At 38.4% G+C, this 21,833-nt stretch overlaps 1 protein-coding gene across 22 annotated transcripts in view; it reads right to left on the bottom strand.

Moving 5' to 3' along the window:
- The window catches only part of SORBS2 (sorbin and SH3 domain containing 2), a 231,883-nt gene that overhangs the window by 32,207 nt on the left and 177,843 nt on the right, over window positions 1–21,833 (bottom strand). For 14 of the 22 annotated variants that reach the window (XM_056325896.1, XM_056325888.1, XM_056325913.1 and 11 more), the window contains 5 exons: window positions 20,689–20,733; window positions 19,311–19,497; window positions 16,199–16,313; window positions 8,816–8,899; window positions 6,577–6,633 (listed from right to left, as the gene is read on the bottom strand). In XM_056325896.1, coding sequence (XP_056181871.1) covers window positions 6,577–6,633; window positions 8,816–8,899; window positions 16,199–16,313; window positions 19,311–19,497; window positions 20,689–20,733 — 488 coding nt within the window. The remainder of the gene's footprint in view (window positions 1–6,576; window positions 6,634–8,815; window positions 8,900–16,198; window positions 16,314–19,310; window positions 19,498–20,688; window positions 20,734–21,833) is intronic. The other 8 variants (XM_056325932.1, XM_056326013.1, XM_056325972.1 and 5 more) reach the window with 3 other exon arrangements.

The raw sequence follows: 21,833 nt of genomic DNA, 5'->3' as shown, positions 1-21,833 counted from the left end.
TATGTTTGGTTACTCTGTGACAAACCCAATCAAAACAGACTATGATGATTATCATCCTGGGCACTCCAGCATAGATACTGCAATATTTAATGAGAACAGTTATCGAGTTTTTAAAAAGCATCACTAGATTTTGTTTCCTATTCCATTTCAGTAATGTTTCTTTATTTTAAAGCACTGCTAAATAATGATCCCAAGTCATGCTTCTCCGTAACCTTTTTAAAACTAGATACAGAACAGTTAAAATTAACTTGTACTATAAAAACATGAAAATAATTCCTTTATGCGCAAGTGAGGCCTGCACAGCTTCTCCTCCTCTCCAGTTACCAAAATCCCACAGTCAATTGCAGCCCATTACAATCACAATTGTAAATCCCGTGATGTTTGTGGCTAGTAGCTGACCACCCTGTATTCCTGGTAAGAAAATTCTTACCACTGAACATTATTCGGTCTAATGGAGTTACAAAAGTAGCTACTGCACAAACCCTGGAAGATGGAAGGGAGTACTGCTCCATAATCTTATTATTAATACAAAGTCAATCTTAAATGACTATTAATTTTACAACCACCATTTAATACATCTCAAGCCCTCAGTCAGAATTCAGTAATACTACGATTCTGATAACCAGGTATGAACCTAGAACAAACTGCATGGTCGTTGGGGTATTTCTTCATGGGTACAAAGCAGCGTGGTTCAAAAGTCAAACTTGTTTCACATTCCTGGCATGCCATTTCAGAGGTAACCTGAGGGACTGGAAATAGAACTATCGTAGATTTGTAAGCTGCAGGAACTATTTTTCTCTCTACTTAAGCCTTCCAGACTTCTTCTCTGTCGGGAAAAAATCTGTATAGACTTTCCTCTGTACAGAAAGACCGCAGAAATAACAGCACTCATGGCCTGTGCAAGTGCTTTTTCTGTTAGGTAAGTCTTTTTTCCAGTGATCTGAATTGCGAGTCCATGAATAGGACTTCACCCAGATTTGTTAACTGACATGTATACTTTTAGAAGTATAAGACCATACTTGGAAATAGATTTTACTATTTACTAAATAGGGATTGTATACCCTACATGACACTCTAGAGTAACTAAACTACTTTCACAGGTGGGGCACTATAAAGACAATATGATTGTTCAGTGAAGAGTTCATTTGTCAGTAGGCTTCAGTATTTAAGACCTGTATGGAACAAATATCTAAAACTTGAGCTAAGATCATTCTGATTTTCTCAGTACTTTTTAACTGTAGTTTAATTTAAATCACATTAAAAATCAGGTAAAAAAGCCTTGCGGCTTTTGGTAAGAAGAGCATCTGAGATGTAAACAGCTAAAATATATTAATAGACAGATTTAAAGTTACTTTCCAGAGAAAATAAGTCCTCTATATTTAAGGTGATCTCTGCATAGGGTTTCAAAATGGTTGTTTGTTTTTTTTTTCTGAAAAGAAAGTTCTTTGATTTGTGGACAAGTCTTCAAGTATTTCTTCTGTGTTACTACTTATTACTACTATTATTCTCACTGTTAAATACTGTTATGTTCATAAGCTCCAGTCTGGATCTGAAAAACATGCTGTATAAACACGAAGGCAGGATCCCTCCTCAAGTGAGATTCCAAATCTGAGGTGATTTATAAAGAAAATGCTCTCTGCAAAAACCAGTAACATCAACCTGACCCCTAGAAACGGCAGAACGAGGTCCCCAATACTTCTCTCAAGTCAATCTTGGCTTAACTCGTACAACACTGTGGCAGAACTAGCTCTAACATGCGTTTCCGTTAGATTAAGCGTTATGAATATGTGCTGTATCCTGTCAGTAGTGTTTGTGCACAGCTCTTGTTCCTCTTGATTTCAACAGAAATTTCAAAGGCAACAGATTTTGAAAGCAACAAATTTTGACAACAACATTCGGTTGTAAGACTGGCAAACAGGGTTATGGCAATTCTGTTGTTTCACCCAGAGACAGCACAGGAATTGGCCTGTAATTGAAAGAATTTAGTTTCTGGCCTATTTCAAGGCCATTTTAGGGGGAATCTTAAAGTAAGCACGTATCTAGGAAAAAAGGAAATGCAAAGTTTTGGTTATAACTGCTCTGTTTCCTTCCAATTTATTTTGCAATGAAATAGGCTACTGGGCTAAATCATGAAACCACGACAATTGTTCCACATCACTGTTCTAGTCACTTGTGCGTTTAAACTTGCTGGTCTGCATCAGTTCAGAACAGAAGTAACGCAAGAGTTGGGGAATACCTGTAACTAAGAGTCACGAGCTCTAGAAGCAATGCGCCTTTGCAAGATTTTAAAGTATCTTTTTTACTATTCTGTCACCCCTTTAGAGGCAAAGCTGAGGCAGTTTCTCTGCTGCTGCTTGCTGCAATTCTTACCTGATGGATACTGTTAAATTGTTCCTGTCAGAGCTCAATTAGCCCCAAACTTCTGAAACTGCTTCCAAACAACAAATGTGATTCTACTGTAATGCGCTACATTGTTCTGTATGATAACGATCTCGTTTTATAATAGAATGGGAAACCAAAAGAATAGGTTTGCTCTTTTTCTCATTCATATCCTTCCACTGCTGCACTGTATCCTGGATTTTCAGGTTGTAGAAATTGATTCTCAGGTTCTGGCGACATACAACTCTGCTTCAGTGACTTCTGCTACGGTCAAAAGAGGGGAGGCTAGAAATAAAAGCTCCAAAAATTGCTTCAGTGCAATGCTAAAAAAAAAAGGGCTACTTGTCATGCTGTCATTTTCAGTTCATCCAGCACAACCTCCAGACACATGAGAGGAGACATGATCTCTCCTCTATTCATCTGCATCTCATTTACAGTAGAGAATGACATGCATGCAACCCACAGTGTGGGCACGACAACAGGAAAGAGAAAGTGGCATTAAAAAAGTATCAATGGGAATACGCCCACCTGCTAGGCATTACTATTGTGTTCGTTCTTTGTAAATTAGCATGTCCTCAAGCCACACATCCGCAGTTTCCAGCTTGTGTATGACAGACCTTCACACAATCTGGGAATTAAGCTGTTACCCAGAGGAGCAAGGTGAGGTCGTGGGACGTAGCCTCTGTTCTCAAGGAACAGGGAAGCGTGCATCAGTGATGTCAGGAGGATGGCTGCTCAGTGGGGCACGTGTGCCGTAGCAATAACCCTTTGGAAGAAAACTACCAACACTACTGATCATGTACCCAGCTTCTCCCAGTGTTAGGTGTCCCAACCAGTGGAGGTTCACCTCACTCATACAGTGATGTATCCCTTTCACAGGTGGCTTTCGGTGCAGTGGTGCTCCACATACGCTTTTTTCCATGATGGGAGAGAATATGAGACTGTGGAATACCATCAAGTCTTATCACAGCACTGGATTTTTGTTTGCCACATTCACTAAAACCAACTTATTTTTCTGCAAACTAATGTGAAGTTATTTCTTACAAGTTTCATTTTCCTAGTAAAACATTGTCGTGGTGGAACCACCTGGCTGAAACCAGGACAAACAGAGATTTCGAGGTTTGTGCTTTTTGGTTTTTTTTTGACCTCACCTGTCACTGCATTGTTCTTAGGTGATAAACGAACCATGCATGATGCTTTAAAATACAAACTGATTTGAGGATTTGAATGTAAAGAACAGAAACAGGTAATTGTTGACCAAAGTATTTTAAGTACAGTAACCTAGATCATGAACTCGGTGCACTTAAACATTAGAAGGTGAAACAAAACCAATCCATCTGCTCTGGGAAAGGAGTAAAGAGTCAAACCGCCTTTCCACAGGCAGATGAAATAAAAGCCTGTGTTTTGAAGCCAGGTGGTTATGGAGGTCTGCTGATGATCATCAGACATTCCCAGACAGGCAATAAACCTGCTATTGGCACTCAGGAAATGATCCCTATTTTATTTCTCAACATTTGGAATGCGTATGGGGCTCATGATGAGTGCATTACCATTTACCTGTTCTGTCCAAACAAATTACCATTGTATTTGTCTTTAAAAAATATATTCTGAATAACCTATTATTCCTGAGTCTTTACTCTTCACCCAGTTCCTAGTTTGAAGTTTTTCTTTACATCCTCTGAAAAAAGGAAATTGCTTTATGACAATTCTGCCACCACTATCCAACTTCAATGCTTTTACGATAAATACCTACTATTATGAGTTCTGCCTGCAACACAACCACAGAAACCCACAGCGGAGCTGCTCACACCAACAGCCAGCGTAACCACGGCTCTCCTCACATTTCTATGCACCACGGAGACAAAAACCTCAGCTCTGTGCACTTCCCTGCGCTACCCACAAAACACACTGAGCCTGCTCTGGTAAATGTCAAGAGTCTCATTTCAAAAGTGGCCACAACTATCAACCTCATCTTCGTTGACCAGTTACCCCCAGAGCCCAGTACCAGCAGAGGAAGTGTGGGCTCACTGGTGATCCCTGTTAGAACTGCTGCACGAGGCAATACAAACATTGCTGATTAATTGTCATCGTGGGGTTTCTCACGCAGGTGCCAACCCCTTCCATTAGAGCCTGCACCAAGACCATCTGCTACACGCTACTGGCCAAACAGCCACAAGGCAGTGATTCCTTTCCACCGGGAACGGCTCCAGGGCTATACAGAGCAGGATGTCAATCCCCAGGGCACTGTGGGTTCCCACTGCCTCCTATGGATGGCGATGGGTAAATCACACAACTGAAACCAAACCGGAGAGAACTTCTTTATCCACTGGGTTCCCCAAGCCAGACATAGTGTGTTAGTGATTAGCCTAAGACAGCAAGAAGTATGTGTCGTGCCAAAATCGACTGCTCGGTTACTGCATGGCTTTTGATTTCTGTCCTTTAAGATACTCTTATCACCTTGAACGTAACTTGCCCTTTTGCCCTTTCTTTGATGCCGCCTTTAAAGTTTTTTCTGTGTGAAAGATACTGCATGTTGCACATTCTATAATACTAATTTTTATCACAGACATACATTATTATATGCAGGCTATGCGGAGTTTATACCCTCTACCCACAGGTAGAGCCACACTGATATGACATACAGGGGAAAGCAAACAGTGGCTGGGGTTGGTTTTTACTGCCAAGAGTGGGTACCACCGGCTGTAGTTGTCCTGTCACCGCTTGGGCATTTACTGACCCACGATCCCTCCAAGCCACTTCCAGTGGCCCAACAGAACACATCTCCCCCACTCCCCAATCTCCAAAGCTAATTAGGCATCTTCCAGAATATTCAACACTGCCCTATATGGATAAAGGCTGCCTGACAAAAATAATTAAATATTGGAGACAACCACCCCAAATACAAATACCCCAAACCTACCAAATACAGACTTTCTTAAATACTTTGATTTGGTTCTACTCAAAAAACCCAGAGATACATTTACAATTAAGCCAATATTCTCGCCTTTTTCATGCATCAAGGCTTTAATGGTGACTGAAAATGAAGTTAGGAAAAGTAAGTTGTAAACAAACAAACAGGCTTGTTTGCACGATGGTTCTAATACATCAACAAGTTCTTTTGAATACCCCCACCCCCCGAGTATTAAATTTACTGTAGACTGTGAATATGATTTATTATATTCAAAGATTTTTAAAGTCTAAAAATAAATGTCTTTGTAAATTAAACCAAGAAAACCCCCCAGTTTTACTTAACAGCCATTTTGCCGAGAGCTACTGAACACAGTAAGATTTCAAGTAATCATGCTAGTATTAAATTGTCTTCCTCAATAGAGTACTACCAAGCATTAGTGAAGGCCTAGAAACTTATTGTCTCAGAGAACTGGGCCCAAATTTCACAATCATGAGGTTTTCCCGGACTTACAGAGCTCAAACCCAAAGCAGAATAACTTGCAAACAGTCAACAATTCAAGGCCACAATTTTCACTTAATTTTTGGAGACTACGGAAGATGAAAGTGAATCATGAATATGAATGAAGTAAAGCTGTCGTTACAGGAATCACTGACTTTTGCCCTAATGCTCTAAAAATGGGGAGGGAGGGGAGAAGGAATGAAAGCCTGGATCTCTCCCACTCAGAGCAGGGCAATGACAGCCCACTACCTGATCTTGATGCATTCTGTTCAGAGTAATGACAGTGACTGTCAATCCTGCAGTCATAAATTTGCAACAGGATTATTAATTGCTGTTTTACCTGATTAGCAACCTTAGTCATAAATACTTAATTGGTGAAATGATAGCTTAGCCAAAAGGCTTTCACTTGACACGAAGAATTTGCAGTCAACTGTTTTAATAAAAAATACTACTGTGCTGATGTATTAATTGTGCAATGCACCTGCCCAACTCTGAAGACGTGGGAATTTGTCGAAGAGTTAGAGAAATGGGCTGTGTGTAATTCTGAGTGTTAATCTCCGAGAAGTTTTGGAGATAAGGACTCACAGTTCCTAGGACAATAAGATCAACATCCAAATGCACTAGTGATCTGGAAAGATATGAAGACAAAGATACAGTGATTGTGAATTAGAAACGTCTCATAGCTATCAGAATGAAACCACTAAATTTTAACAAACTTGAGACATAAATGGTGAGCACTCCAACCCTTCTTCCCAAGAGAATCATCTGAACAAGAATCATTCATTTACCTCATTGGAAACACCAGAAGAAGTGTCTCGAACATAGTCCAAAAGCTTTTTAGGTGGCTGCATCATAAAAGCAGAAGTGTAGAGATGAAATGGAGTAGAATCAATGGCAGCAAGGAATGAAACATGTGGAGAAGGTGACACAGTTAGAAACTAAGTGTTGACAACGTCAGATACAAAGAGTGACACACATGGGTAGAATGGAAGGAAGAATGTGTTACAATATTTTTTCAATTATAAGCATCTTAATAAAATGTTAGTAACTAGGTGGTAAAATTTACAACCGGAATGGCTGAATCAATACTAGCAGTTTTTAATACTGAGACAGAAGACTGTAAAGCACCACAGTTATGTTCTAGTGGGGAAATCTCAACATATTTTCTCTTACAGAAGATACTATTCTCACATTATCGTTATCAGTAAAGTATTGTTGACACACAGTTCATCAGAAGAATATATCTGGACTGTTTCTGCCCACCTAGAAGGAGGAATGACAAAACAGCTTGAATGGCTAGATAAAAGGAGATAAAAGGTAATCAGTGAAAACATGATATATTATAGACCACCGGACAACAAATGAAACCCAAATATATATGAAAAAAATTTTTTTCAGGTGGTATCCAATGAGTTATATTTTGAAATATTATCATTAAAAAAGTAAAGTTAAAAACAAACAAAAAAAAAGGTATGTGGTTTGCTTTCTTTTCTGCTCTGACGTAGCAGCTGGCAGTTCTGACCCTGGCCTATGGCTGCTACCCCAAGGGCCTAAGGCACCGGGCTCCCACACCGCCCTCCAGGGCCCTGCCTCAAGTTCCTTGGGCTCCTCGTGTAGCCCAGCACGTCGGTAATTAGCGTGCTGAGGGGTGTCAGTAATTAGCGTGCTGAGGGGTGTCAGTAATTAGCGTGCTGAGGGGGGCCTCCAGAGAACCGCTAACTAACAGGGAAATGCAAGAATGGGAATGTTTTCAATCCTGATCCTCTCAAGCTCAAATGCCATGCCTATTTGGGATTTCCTTCTCCGGGGCAGGGACTTTTGTTTTTTCCCCCTCGAGCTCCGCAGGATCCTGGGAAGCTATGAGAATATTTTACCAGAGCGAGGGAATGCTTGGGTTTACCCCCCTCTTTTTTCTGAGGGGATCTGAACTCCCACCCGGAAAGTACTCTAACCGCCGTGTTAGGCATTCCTCCAGGAGGAAGGCATTCGCTATCCTTTTCCCTAAGGATGTCAGAGGGTACGGGAAGGAATTTGAGCTCCATGTAGCCACAGAGGGTGTGTGCTTTTAAAAGCAAGAGCAGGTGCATCTCCAACCTAGTCATTAAGGCACACACTGTGCAGGGAGGAAGCTAAACCTAGTCCTCAGTCTTGCTTCAAGGACAATGTCGCTGTTTTATCCTTGTATAACACAAACGAACAGTTTTTGGTGCTCACATTTAATTAAGCCGGTGGTATTTTGCAGAAGTATTGCAAGTGCCTAGGCAACTAAAGGTGACAAACTGAGATATCGCCAACATTCAGGTGCTTCAACCACATGGAGCTTTCCAAGTTTATAATTTTAAACGTAAATGATTGCAGTAGGACTAAGGTAGCATCTGTTTGCCTGAGTCCTTTTTTTGGACCTGCCTGTTTGTGAAAATGGGAGCAGAACTGAAGCCTGTCTGTTCAGGCAGGTGTCCAGCTTGAAAATAAGCAAACCCATTATCTCTATGTTCAGGTACAAAATACATATTCTGCATGTATGCATATAAGAGAGGGAAAAAAGGAAAAAAATATCACTATTTACTGCCATAAGAGATTTGTATATGGCTGCATGCATTTAAATGTAGACACATTCCTCCAAGTAAAATATGTGATTTGTAACTTAGCATCCCTAATGCAAACTGACATGTTTTTCTGCTCTGAAAGATTGTTCAAAAATAATCCAGCCAAATGCAAAAGACTTAGGGAGACTAGTAAACATGCCTGTTTAACATCCAATTTGTGTGGTTCTTAAATATTTGCACACTACTATGTGTCTAATATGTAGTCTGTATTAAAGCTATTAAAGCCACAACTCTGGCAAGTTAAGGGCCACTTGAAAAAAACCCAATTATATGTGTGAGATCACTTTATTGACCTTTTTTTAAAAAAATTATATTAGCTTTACTGGCATATATTTGCTGAATTTGGTAATTCGTAAATTCCTCATTATAAAAAAAATAAAATATCCTAATGTTTAAATATTAATATTCTGTCCTCACTTACCGGACGTCCAAACTCCAGTTCTGAAAAGAATTTATACCAGGGTTCGTTTTCTAAATCTATGTCATCTGGGTTTATGCGATCAGTCTGGAGCAGTTGTGAAGGAAAAGGGAAGGAAAAGGCACACACTGAGCCAAGTGCTAGAAATGCCATGTCACTTCAACAACACACACACGAACACAAAACAAGTATGGGGAAAGGAATGGAGTAAAATCAAAGAATGAAGATGGTATTTAAGACAGAATATTCTTGTCCAAGAGCTGTCACTGACCGGTAGCTTTAATACTTTTCTTTTTGTTGCTGTTCTTCCCAATGACTGGAAGATGTTAAACATTTTAGAATTACTCTTTTAAAGCTATGAGGGCTCTTAGACCATTTCTGTAAACATCACTCTATTAACGTAAGTACATTTAATGCTAATACTAAAGATTCCTTGTTAAGAAGATGGTTTAAATGATTGTAATCTTCAGCATAGGCAAGAAAGTGCCCACCTGATCAGCAATAAAGACATTACTTTATCAGTACTGCTTTTAGTCATTCCTTGTCTTCTCACAAAGCATGTTAATTCTGGATCTTGCTGTCTTGAAGCAAGCGCTGAGCAGAGATAAGAGATGCACCATGCAGGCATAACTATATCAAAAAGCCACTTCAGCATATGCAATGGAACTGGTATATTTTAAATCCTATGGTCAAACAATAGGGAACAAAAAATGATACATTCCATAATATTTGTTTCAGCAGTATTTTGTAATGCTTTATCTCCCACTTGATGTAACGAAGCATTTTTTTCCACAGTGAAATACATTGTTTTCATCTGAGAATTCTCACAGCAAAGGGATAAAGTAGCAATTGAAGATAGCATTAAGAAAATTCTTCAATGAACAGAAAAATAATTGACAGATTTATTCAAGTAGCATGAAAACATGACAGTGCAAAACAGTAGAGCTCCCAGTGGGACAGCTAACCAACCATAAACTGGGCTGCATTAATTATTTTCTAAATAGCTCCAGTTCCTTTGTACAGTCTGATGTAAGCTGTCACGCAGCACAGAATTACAGTGAACTGTTGGCTTAAAGATCTCTGAAACAGAGAAAGCCTCTTGTTAAAGATATTTCTGAATGTAAAATTTGGTCTGCCACAGCTGTAGTTCTCAGAGCATAGACAGTAATTATGGTGTGACCTAGAAAGCAATCCTCAAAGATGACGACAGGGTCCTGCATAAAGAATGATACTGGTGATTAAGTATGTAACACCTTTTCCTCCTGAGTCGAGCCGTCACCAATACACCAGAGCAATCACATCCAGCTGTTCCTGTTTTCTGCAAGAGATAACGCCATGCTCTTGACCATTTCAGGTGATTAAACATCTGATGGCACTTCTCTTGCTGCTTTTGATGTTACTTTACTGGAACAGACTGCCAACTTTGCTCTACTGAAAGGCTAACAACCCTTTTGAACCACCTCGCTGCTCAAATATGCATGAGCTGTTCACGAAATAATCTGGACTCCAACTGTGTTTTCGAGATTTATCTTCACAATGTGAAGATAAATTACACTTCCCTTTCAAGTAAGGGAAGTATTAATCCTGTGAACAGAGTGGGAAGTGAATGTCAGTGGCGAACAACTTGCTGTGCTCCATGGCAGGGTTAGAAAGTAAAGCTGCTCTGGAGTTTTGCCCTCGTATTTCCACCATCCACAGCCCTAACTCAGCACTACTACTGGCAACTGTTTCAACTCAGCTATACATACCAAAGTCTTCAGTAGAAAAACGCCACTGAAATTAGCTCCATGAACTGACCAAAAAAGATTTGGGACCTTAGTAGAGCCTACAATTGATTTCAGAAAAAACATCTGGTTCTGTTCTACCGAGAGATGGAGGCATGAGGGCAAAAACGGCAGATTCACAACGCAGAAGATAACTTCATTCTGCATCAGCTTGATTCCCATTACAGAGAATGACTGGCATATTCACGAGTTTTTTTGTTTACCTGAACAAAATTTCCACAATTTAGATCTGGATAATCTGAAAGACAAGACTAAACAATTGCGTTTTCACTATTTCTCCAAATTAAGTTACATTATGTTGAAGTATTTATAGCACATTTTCACAGTTGTATTATACCAATGACTTAATTTTCACAGAAATAGCTACAATTGGGTGTGTCTACATTAAACAAACAAAATAAATGAATAACTCCCTTGAAATGGATCCATGGTGTTGCAACTGTGGAGCTGTTGGCACTACAAATCCAGGCGTACTGACAGTACCTGCTTGGGCAGTGAGCATCAGCCTTGCCAGCCTCAAGGCCCCCCGGATGGCAGCAGCCCCCCCCTACACACTGACAGACCTGTGTCCCTTCTTGCAGGGCACCAGAACACACCATCAGAGCAGCTGCGCTTCCACCCAGCTCGTCAAGGAGATAAAAATGAGAACGGGAGTCAGCTCCCATTTTATTTTCAAATATCCTTGCAATTAGCAGAAAGCTTAACCCCCCTGCGCTTCTGCTTGTAAAGAAAATGCTCGAAACAGTGCATTTTTATGTAGTTTCTAAGTTTCTGCGTTCTCCTCGTGTGGCAGAGTGCAAATAAAATGAGAACAGGAGAAAGCACGTAAAGCTCTAACTGCATGCACACAAGTCCCACTTTTGCTTTCAGCTTGAACCGCAGAGGGCAGCAAACTGAAAGAAACTGAGCACTGCTGCCTGGCCGTTCTGGAGATGCCTCTGCATCCCCGGGCTACCAGATCACCACACAGGCAACTGATTCCACTTGGCTTTCAGATCTGATTTTCCTGATGGACGTTTTTCTATTATCTCCCCCTCTAAGAGACTTCAAAGGAGCAAATAATTTTGACTTAAAAAAAAAAATGAACTTGGCTCAGTCTCACACAGTATCTCCCAAACTGCTTGAACAGAAGGTAAAAGCACCTAATTCCCTTTTTTATGATTTGTTAGTCAAACCAAGTCATGTTCCTACACTCTATCCTTCACCTAGTCATTTACTAACATCAGTAGTATATTTCCAAGTAATGCGAAAGACCAGTAAGTAACTTCACTCTTTCTGCCATTTGCATCAGATGGTCAACACAGCGCTGCATCGACACACTCGACTACAAAACAGCATTGTCGTTTTAAAAAACTACTTCTATAGAGTTGCAAGCAGCTTTGCTCGTGCTTGATTTGATACACACAAGCAGACATTCACAGGCAATAATCAAAAGTGTGTACTTAAGCTGCTGAGTTAAATGGTTCATACACGAACTGCATGGTCAAATTGGTATTTTGCATGTGCAAGTTCAGACACCATAATGAAGCCCCTTTGGAACAACGTACTGACAAGTCTGTTGTAAATTTGGCTTTGGCATTTTATTAGCTCTGAAGAGTTTGCCTTATCTTCTCCTTTTTTCCTTTTGCCTACTTTTAAACAGCTGTTGTAGCTCCAAGTCCACTACCAGATTGACTTCGTCTCTCTGTATCTATGAGAAGACGTATTTTTTAATGTCGTATCAAAACATACCTATATGTAGAATTTCTGATTTCTTTTTAAAACACACAGACAGTATTTTTTAGTTGACAAAGTGTTACTCAAGTAACTCAACCAACACTGAGCAGAATATTCTGATAACCGGCCTGAGATGTCAAAGGCAACTGAACCTGCATATTCTAAAGAAAATCACAATTCTCCACTACAGTAAGAAAACCAAAAACCTCAAACCCAACAGACATACATCATGGTGCAAGCTCAGTCCATTTCTGGTATTTGACAAAATAATAATGTTTTTTTCATTTATTCTGATCATTAAATCCTCTTGCATACAAACTCAGTAGAACATTTGTATACTGATGATATATAAAAACATCTAGAACTAAACTTTAACCTGACAAGTTTTATCTGACTAGCACATGTGCACATTCATGCTTAGACTAAAACACCTAATGAAAATAAAATATTGCTTGTACCAATTTTACAGTCTTTCTTTACAGCAAACTAAGATTTTTCCTAACTTGCTTCACTGCAGAAATAGAAAAATGTATATGCATGAACAAATTACTTCACACATATTAGGTTGAAAGCAGCAAAGAATAAAAATCTAACTTCATATTCATACAAGTAAAATTAAATTATTACAGTACAATTTATTTTACACCGAAAGTAAACATCCATTTTAGGAAACAAATTCATGTTCCAGATGATATTAGAGAAAAAGAGCCTTTTATTGAATTACAGGCATCGGAGATGGAAACATACATCAGAACAACTTATGTACCACCTGATCAAGTGCTGTGTTATTGAAGAAATGGTAATGTTTTATGGGCTTATAGAAACAAGAAAAAAAGGAACTGCCGCATCGTTGCTTGGAAGACTATTCAACAGCTTAATGTCACTTTACTTTTAGTTGTAATCTCAAAGGCCCAATCCCAAGCCCCTCCTTTCTGTTACGTTTTACACTCTTACAAGTTCAAATTACAGGCAAAACCCCATTAATCTCCTGTTTCATGACAGAAGACTGCTATGTGATACTGCAGCTTGAAATTACACTCATCTTCCTACATCCCTAACAAAGATAATCATCTATCCCTAACCAATCTTTCCATTTAATGTTTATTGTGAAGGATTTTTTTTAAAGTTTTTTTAAAGTATACTTCTTATATTCTTTTGACTTACCGAACCAGGATCTGCTGAATAGTATTTCCCACTAAATGTTAGTTTCACACTGAATCTCATTTTATTATATTCTCCCCATGTTTATAATCTCCACATTAATCACAACCGGTTCCAATGTAGTACCTACATCAATAACTGGAATGTTTATCTTTCAAACCTCATCTGCTCTGTTTATTATCATATATGGTAGCTGTAAAAATTCTTTCCCCCCCCAGATCATTTTTCCATCAAAAATGCAATCCTGTAGACATGGGAATGATGCGACTTCAGAAAAAAAATTAAGATTTGGAGTGTTGGAGAAATCCCCTTTGACTTTTTTGGTTTTGGCAAACTAATAAAGTAAGAATTTCTAGTTCAGATGCTATAAATGTCCATCTTTTACAATATTAATGAATCATATTTATTTTCCATATTTTGATTAGTATTTTCTTCCAGTACCATGAGAACAATTTTTCAGACATTAAAAATCAAATCTTTAGAGATTATCAAGATGAAAGAGATAACTTATGAAATACTGACACAGCTGAGAATTTAGCGTTCTCATCTGAATTTGGAACTTATGCATTCTTTTCAGATGTTTGGTTTTTCTACACACACGGAAAAATCTTACGACCTACTCTGCCGATAGAAGTCATGAGTTCTGCCTTCCATAACCCATTCCAGGAAAACAAGGAAAGCAAATGCTTTAGTGATACAAAATCTTTTTCTTTTTGTAACACGGTCCAAAGGATGTATCTAAATACATAAAGCTAAACATCATTATCAGCAGCAGAAATTCCAGACTGACATAATGTGATAGCTCACTTCAACTATTTTTATATCAGTTAATAATGTTACGCTAGTGTCAGCACAGCTTTCATCTCTTGATATTCTACATTAATTCCTGTTTTCCAATATTTACAGCTGATTCATACATACATAAAATACCTCTCCATTCTGTCTGCAAAAATTATTTCCTCAGCTTTTAAAATGTATTCAGCAAAAAGATGTTTCCTTGTATTTACATCAGCTAAGTCTAAACTTCTAGTCTAAGCTTCAGCTCAGTAAATACAACCTAAAGGCTTTTCTGCATAAAAATATTTTAATGACCAAACAAAGCTCAAAATCCAAACTCTTGATTGAGAACATAAAAAATAAAATGCATAAGCAAGGTAAAAAAAAGAAGGATTCAGGAAGAGTCAGCAAAGTTTGCTTTTTTTGTCATTTGATTAGTTTGCTAAAATTAAAAATGACACCTGTGACACTTCATCAGCACTGCAATTGCTATATGAATTAGTTTTTTCACATTACATTAATAGAAAATGTAAATTTATTAGAAAAGCGAGGCTTTTCTTGAAACATCATTGTCATTATCTTACTCTTGATTTGAATCTGCTATTATTCTTTGGCACTGGGAAGGCTAGTAAATGACCTCAGTGTGTATAATGCAACCACAGCAGTGAAGAAAGTGCTCAGAACAGATGTCACTACCTTTGAAATAAAATTGTTAGGTTCATCTTCACAACAAATACTAAATTCCATTTAATTCTATTGTTTAATTAACAGTTCCTATAGAAATGGCAGTTTTCTTTTTGAAAAATGGATCAGTTCTGCAAGAACTTAATTTCATATTATATTTTTTTTCTGGCTAATGAAAATTATATTCCTGCAAAGACCAGAAAAACACAAGGGAAAGGTTCTTAGTACAGGTGTTTCACACTGTTGACATACTACATATTCTGGATTTCCATTATTTGCTTAATTTATTTTAAATTAGTGAAATAAATTCTGTGAAGAATTATGTAATACAGTAATACAAAAGCAAATAATAATCCAGTATTGATTACATAACCACCCTCTTTAAAACTGGACTCCCTCAACCATTTCAACCTCAAAGTAAAAGACCAAGAAAAGAAAATATTGCCACTGACACGTAACAGTGTCTCTAAAATAAGAAAGTACCGAGAAAGCACAAAGGTAAATTAGAAAGGCTGAGTAAATGCATCTTTCAGCAAATGAGAACTTCCGTTAATGGTCATTTTGCGTGCATTAAGCATAGCTTTATCAGACATGCTTGTGACAAACTCCACAATTGCAATCATTATTCAGAGAGCAGTAACAAAGACTTCTAATTACATGTTAATGTACACTCAGTAATCACAGAGTAAGTGAGGCTGGAAAGGACCTCCAGAGGTCCTCTAGTCCAACCACCTGCTAAAAGCAGGTCTAGTCAGATCAGGTTGCTCAGGGCTGTGTCCAGGTTGAGTCTTGAAGATCTCCAGAAATGGAGAATCTACAGCCCCTCTGAGCAACTTGACCAGTATTTAACCAAAATTTCCTTAGATGTACAATCAGGCACATCCTAGAAATACAAATAGTTGACTTTTATGCATTGATTATTCAGATATCATACGTGCTGTTAATACTACTGGAAATGAGTGCTGGAGATGCACGCCAATGAGAAAAAGCAGTTACCACTAATTCACAGTTCTACTCATCATCCATTAGGTTTGCACAATGGTGGTCTGATTTCTTGGAAATACCACAAGCTCTCGCTTTAGCAAATAAGCCAAAGCCGCATTTCCAACACAACCATCAGAAAGAGCGCAGACAAACTGCTGCAAAATATTTGAAAAAGGACCTTCAGTATTCATCCAAGTGGTTATGATCAGTAGTAAATGATAAAAAGATGACTCCCACCAAACCTCTTACCGAATTACCCCTTTCACTTAATGTGTCTTACCGGTCTTTCATGTTCAAGGATTGACGACTTTCCTGGCTCATACTCAAAAATACTTCTTGGTTCAGAACGGAACTTGCGGGTATCTACCTTTCTGTCAGGGGGATCCCAGTCATTTCTAAACAACAAATAAGAGCAATTTAGTTAATTTCCTGTCATCATCATCATCTGCTTTACAGCTCTGTGCAAGAGAAATACGTAAAAGCAAATGAATTTCAGCATGGTTTCTCTTTCCAGATTCCAGTTGTGAAATGTCTGGCGTAGCATCCCAATATTTTAACCACTGTATCATCTTAACCTGTTTACAGCAGGTATATACACTACAGCAGGAAAAATACTAGAGATGTCCAGCCTATGTGATCACTCATACTTTTGTTATAACCAGCAGACCAGTTTAAAAACTCCCCTGACATACTATCAAAATACCAAGACATGCTTCTCAATTGCAAATTTACTGTGTTTTGTTTTATGCACTATACTAATACAGGCAAGTGGTAGATATTTTTGTCATCACCCAATACAACATTAAGTCCGTATTGAAAAAGTTAAAAAATTTTCTGAGACAAAACCCAACGAAATTATTTTAAAAGACAGTGTGAAAATCTAAGAGATGCTCTTTACCCTGATCTGTAGTAGGACTGTTCCTGCATATCCTTGTGAGCAGTATACTCTTTCCTTGGAAATGTCAATAGGTAAACCAGAACAAGAATTTGGCAGTTGGCAAGAATAAAGAATAAAGAGTAACCTCTGCTACCACATTTTTTCAGACATTTACCATATTATATTAATAGCTACCAATACATTTTTGGGGGCTAGTTAGCTAGTTACTATCACAGTGAACACTATCTTTTCATGGCAGTTTTTGTAGTCTCCACCTATGACGCATTTGAAAAACTGTAGCTCACACATCTTTTTGCTTAGCTCTGTGTACAATGACCAGCTAGTATCTCAAAGAATAGGGGAAAGGAAAGAGGAAATCCTGCCAGCTATTGCCTGTATTTACAATAAGAAAGAGCATACACTGATTAAATTCTGTTGCTTCTATCAGGCTTTCTGATGCGACTTGGTTTGATGTGACCTGACATATCAAGGCACATTATCACGTGCCTTAAAAAAAATCTATGGGGTAGCTTTTGTTTACAGTACGTTTGTGAGTGCCAGTTCTGGGACACTTCTATTTATAAAATGCCCTACATTTCAAATGAAGTAGTTCTACATGGCTCTATTGTTTATTTTCACTGAGGAAAAAAAATATTTCAGAGCAGAAAAGGTTGTATTTCTTGAGAATGAACAGGAAGATGGCAATGTTGTGATCACGTTGTATTATACTGCAAGTCACTGAAAAAAAAAGCATGCTACTGAAATTCTGATTCACACTCAAGTTCACCTAATTTACAGCATTCAGCCTGTAATCCCTTATGGAATATATTTTGGAGTCTAACTGTTAATGTAAACCATATCTTACCTCCCAGCTATGAAACTGTGATACATGGGGACCTAAGCCTCTTACGTGAGATTTTAAATACTCAGGCTTTATAGGCAATTAAAAAAAGAATCTCCCAATGGCAGGAAAAGATTGACGAGCTATAGCTGTCAGCAGCAGGCGAAGCATAACTAACATGTTTGGCGTCCCCTGGCCTGGAGAACAGAGATTTCCACTGCCTGTCTGTTCAAGCAGGAGATTAAAAGCAGAGGCTCAGCATTCAAATTCGGTGCTGCAGCAGTTATTTTCAAGCTCGGCAAAAGGAACTGCAACCGGCCTCAGTTTCACATCACTTCAGAGATCAAAGCCAAGCAGATCCACATTTTGGTGCCTTGCTAACAAAATCTGCACTTCTGTATGACTTGCTAACCCAATTCTAACGTCGCGACCCTGAGGAGGTAGCCGAACTCTTACCCCTAGCATTTCCTCTTCTCAGCTTGCCCTCAGCAACAGGAGGAGCCAAAATCAGTAACTACTGAGCAACCTTTTTCCTCTGCAGTATGTGTACCTGCTGGATTACCTTTTGGATTGCCACTACCTATGAATTTTTCAAAAAGCCATGGTCATAGTCTTATCTTTAAACACTTAGTATGGTCCTTTCTCCTAATGTTTTATGCAAACTGCAAGTTATTTGAAACCGCTTAATACCATTACATTTTGACATATAAAAAAATGTACGACGCTCAAGCTGACAAAAATGGACAAATTCTGTTTCGTTGCTTGAGTGTAACCAAGAGAGGTGGGTACGCAGCCGTAAATGGAAAACGACCCTTCTCATATATAAAATATATACGTACATACACACACGCACTTATAAATATAAATAAAAAAATGCATATCATCATAATATTACATTAACATGTAGTATTCAAGAATGTAAACATTAACAAAAAAGCTTTTTGTTTGAGGTAGTAGCTACAGGTATGCTGAAGAGTCTACAGAGTTTGTGTGCAGGGCACTTTGCATGGTTTTATCAGAAGGATAAGCATTTCTTCCCTGAGTTATTAAGTATTGATCTTTCGGACAGGACTCTAACCGCTGGGACCTGGTTTTGTGCAGCAAGTTTGAAGCTGGAAAACCGTGAGAAATCTGAAATACCCCTTTAATCTGTAAACGCCTTCCAGGTCTACAACAATGGAGACAGAGATTGAAAAAATGGGGATATAAAGCACTTTTGAGCTCTGGGGAAACAGGCATTGAATGGTACACGCTTACAGTTTTGCTCTTCCTCAAATTTCAATTACAGCATCTTTTAGATCCTTTCCTCCTTGCTGCTGGGTATCATAAATAGCCTTTCCTACTCACAGACTAACTAGTCAAAACAGCTGCTAGAGCACAGATTGTTCTGAAATACAACAAGCAGGACAATCCTGCTAATGAGAATGAAAATCTTTAAATGCTCATGGTGGTATCACCTGTAGGAATAAACACTTCTTTAGCATGTTGAAGAAATGGTAGCACCATGCATGATGCCCACACTACTGATGAAGATTCGCCCCCATCGCCTGACTGTCCCTTGAATAAAGTCCTCAAAGTCATATTATTCTACAGCAGTTATTTTATCCTTTGTGATATCCTGTAATTGGGTTACTGTACATACCAAGAACACTTTTTGAAAATACGCTAACTTACTTTTCTGGTATAGACCTTTCCCTCAGACGATGTGGTGGTGCTGGAGGTGGCACATGTGGAGGTGGTAAAGGGGATGAGACCTTAAAGGCATCAGAGCTACTGTCAGAAGCGCTTTTAGACAATGGTCTGTATGTCTGTGTCTTTGCAGCTGGGTGTGCCTGAGCAGAGAAGGATGGACTGTAGCTACCTAATATAAAACAAACCCAGAAATATTCACAGCATGAGTGTTAATAAAACACAACATGGAAAGCTACAAGAACTCAGAGTAGCTCAACAGAGCTGCAAGGTTACAAAAATGTGTAAATGCATTTTCTAAAACTACATTGCTGTATACTATGTAGCTCATTAGAATACTTTTTATATATTTCTCTGTAAAACTACAAACACATAGAAAAAGTGCAGTATAATTAAAATAAATTAATGATTAATTTGAGGAGGGGAGAAGTTAATGGCTGTATATAAGTCTATCAGAGCTGTTAATGACAGCTGTAATTAATCCCCAGGCTCATCCTGCCTCTCAGTTGTTCTGTGTTCAGAGGGAAGTGAAGAGGCAGAAATGCATTTTTCCATTGTTTTAATAATTAGTTACTCTGGGACAACTAGGCAGTAAGATAACTTGAAGAGGATCACAAGAGTCCAAACAGATCTCAAATAACTGACCCACAACAAATGCTCTCAACAGTACAAAAAAAGGCATGAGAGCATGTTGAACGCAACAAACACCGAAATAGAAGAATTTCGAATGGCATTTTTGCACAAGGCACTATGGATTTTTTGCACATGTGGTCTATTCACACTTCCATTTTTGGTTTTGTAAATAATTCTACCACATGGTTATAATCTTCTGAAAGACATAATTATATTTATTAGATGAATACATCTTTCTTGCAGCCAAATATCAACACCAGTGCCTACAGCAAAAACTCGTAGATCGTAACACAGAATCATCTTTATTAGGCACTCTTACTGCGTATTTTAAGAGGTGTTTTCACTACAACCTTTTTGTCTTCCCATGTCAGTAATTAGCATTAGAGCAGAACAGCGCAGTTCCCTTTTCATTTTTATAAGGAAAGGCTGTGTTACTCACAATCACTACTGAAAATAAATGCAAGGTAATCAAGAAACTACAGCATTACAGTGTATTCCATCTGCAGTAAGAGGCCCACAGCTGCAATTCATTTCAGTGGCAAGAATGAAACCAAAATTAAAGTTTGTTTCAGTTGGTGAAAAAGGCATGGAAAAAACACCAACTGAGATCAAACAAGATGATAAAAAGTGTTTATATAAGCATTATAAAAGCAAGCATGAATAGTTAACTACCCCATTACTTGCTGACATTAACAAAAGACTCATTTTGAAGTGAGGGAATAATTCCTACCAGTACCGTATGCATATGCAGCATTATACACGTCTGTGTCATCATCTATAAAAAGAAATACACATGTTAAAGTAGTGCAATACATGCCAGTTTATCACAGCCACGCAGCTTTGTTTTTGCAAATACAAACAATGATTGGTAGGCGATCAGCCCCATATTTCTTTTCCTCATCTCACAGGTCTTTTGTGAAGATTCTCTTCCCATTATACTTACCATAGCCTATTTTTACCATCCCACCACCTTATCGGTAAAATGGTATCTTCTGGTCACGCCGCCCACATTGTGTCCTTACTGTTGGCACCGAATCACAAATTAGAGCTTTTTGTCTGTTCTTCTCCCTTCCCCAAGCTCAATTTCTTCCTTTTGCCAGCTCTCCTCTACAAGAAACTACTACATTATTGTTCCTATCACAAAAAGCATCCTCAAATATCTACTATGTGGTTAGTGCTCAACATAGATCTTGTAAGGCAAAATTTCCCTAATTTCCCTGCTTACATTTTTTATTCTCCCACTAACATTGCATGACCATACTGAATGCAAAGCTCTACTTCAGATGAATAGTCTCTTTCCTTCCAGAGGTCTAATGAGCATCATTGCCATTTATACAGTTTCTTGGCATCCTTGGTGGACAATCATGATATGATAAAGTACATTAACACTAGCGATGACACCAAAGCTCCATTTCAGCAAAACCAAATAAGACATTCTATAAAAAAAATGCAATTCAGACAGAAAGCGTATCCTTAAAACAGTCTGTTTACTAGCACATGCTGTTCTAACACACGAGCTCTCCAAAAGAAAGCTGGTATGTTAGGAGATGTACAGTGGCCAATTTCTTAACCCTTAAAGTGGAGATAAGGATCACTTCTTGAGTTCCCCAGTGACACGGAATCATACAGGCTGCACACCTATCCTAATCGCTTCAGGTTTTATTTAGCTTTAGTAAGAAAACAAACTCATTAGAGCTAATGAGCCTTTAGCAGAGGAAAATAGCGTGCTCTGCAGTAAAATCTGTCTTTGAATTTACCCATTTGATTTGATTCATTACCTGACACTTGATAAACACTTCTGTTTTCACACAGCAGACAAATCAAAATGCAAAACACTGCAGTTTTTAATGCCACTGAGAACCACCCAGCAAAGAC

The sequence above is a fragment of the Falco biarmicus genome, chromosome 1 (assembly GCF_023638135.1).
Source record: "Falco biarmicus isolate bFalBia1 chromosome 1, bFalBia1.pri, whole genome shotgun sequence".
NCBI lineage: Eukaryota > Metazoa > Chordata > Aves > Falconiformes > Falconidae > Falco > Falco biarmicus.
This window is presented reverse-complemented; position numbering and strand designations above follow the sequence as displayed.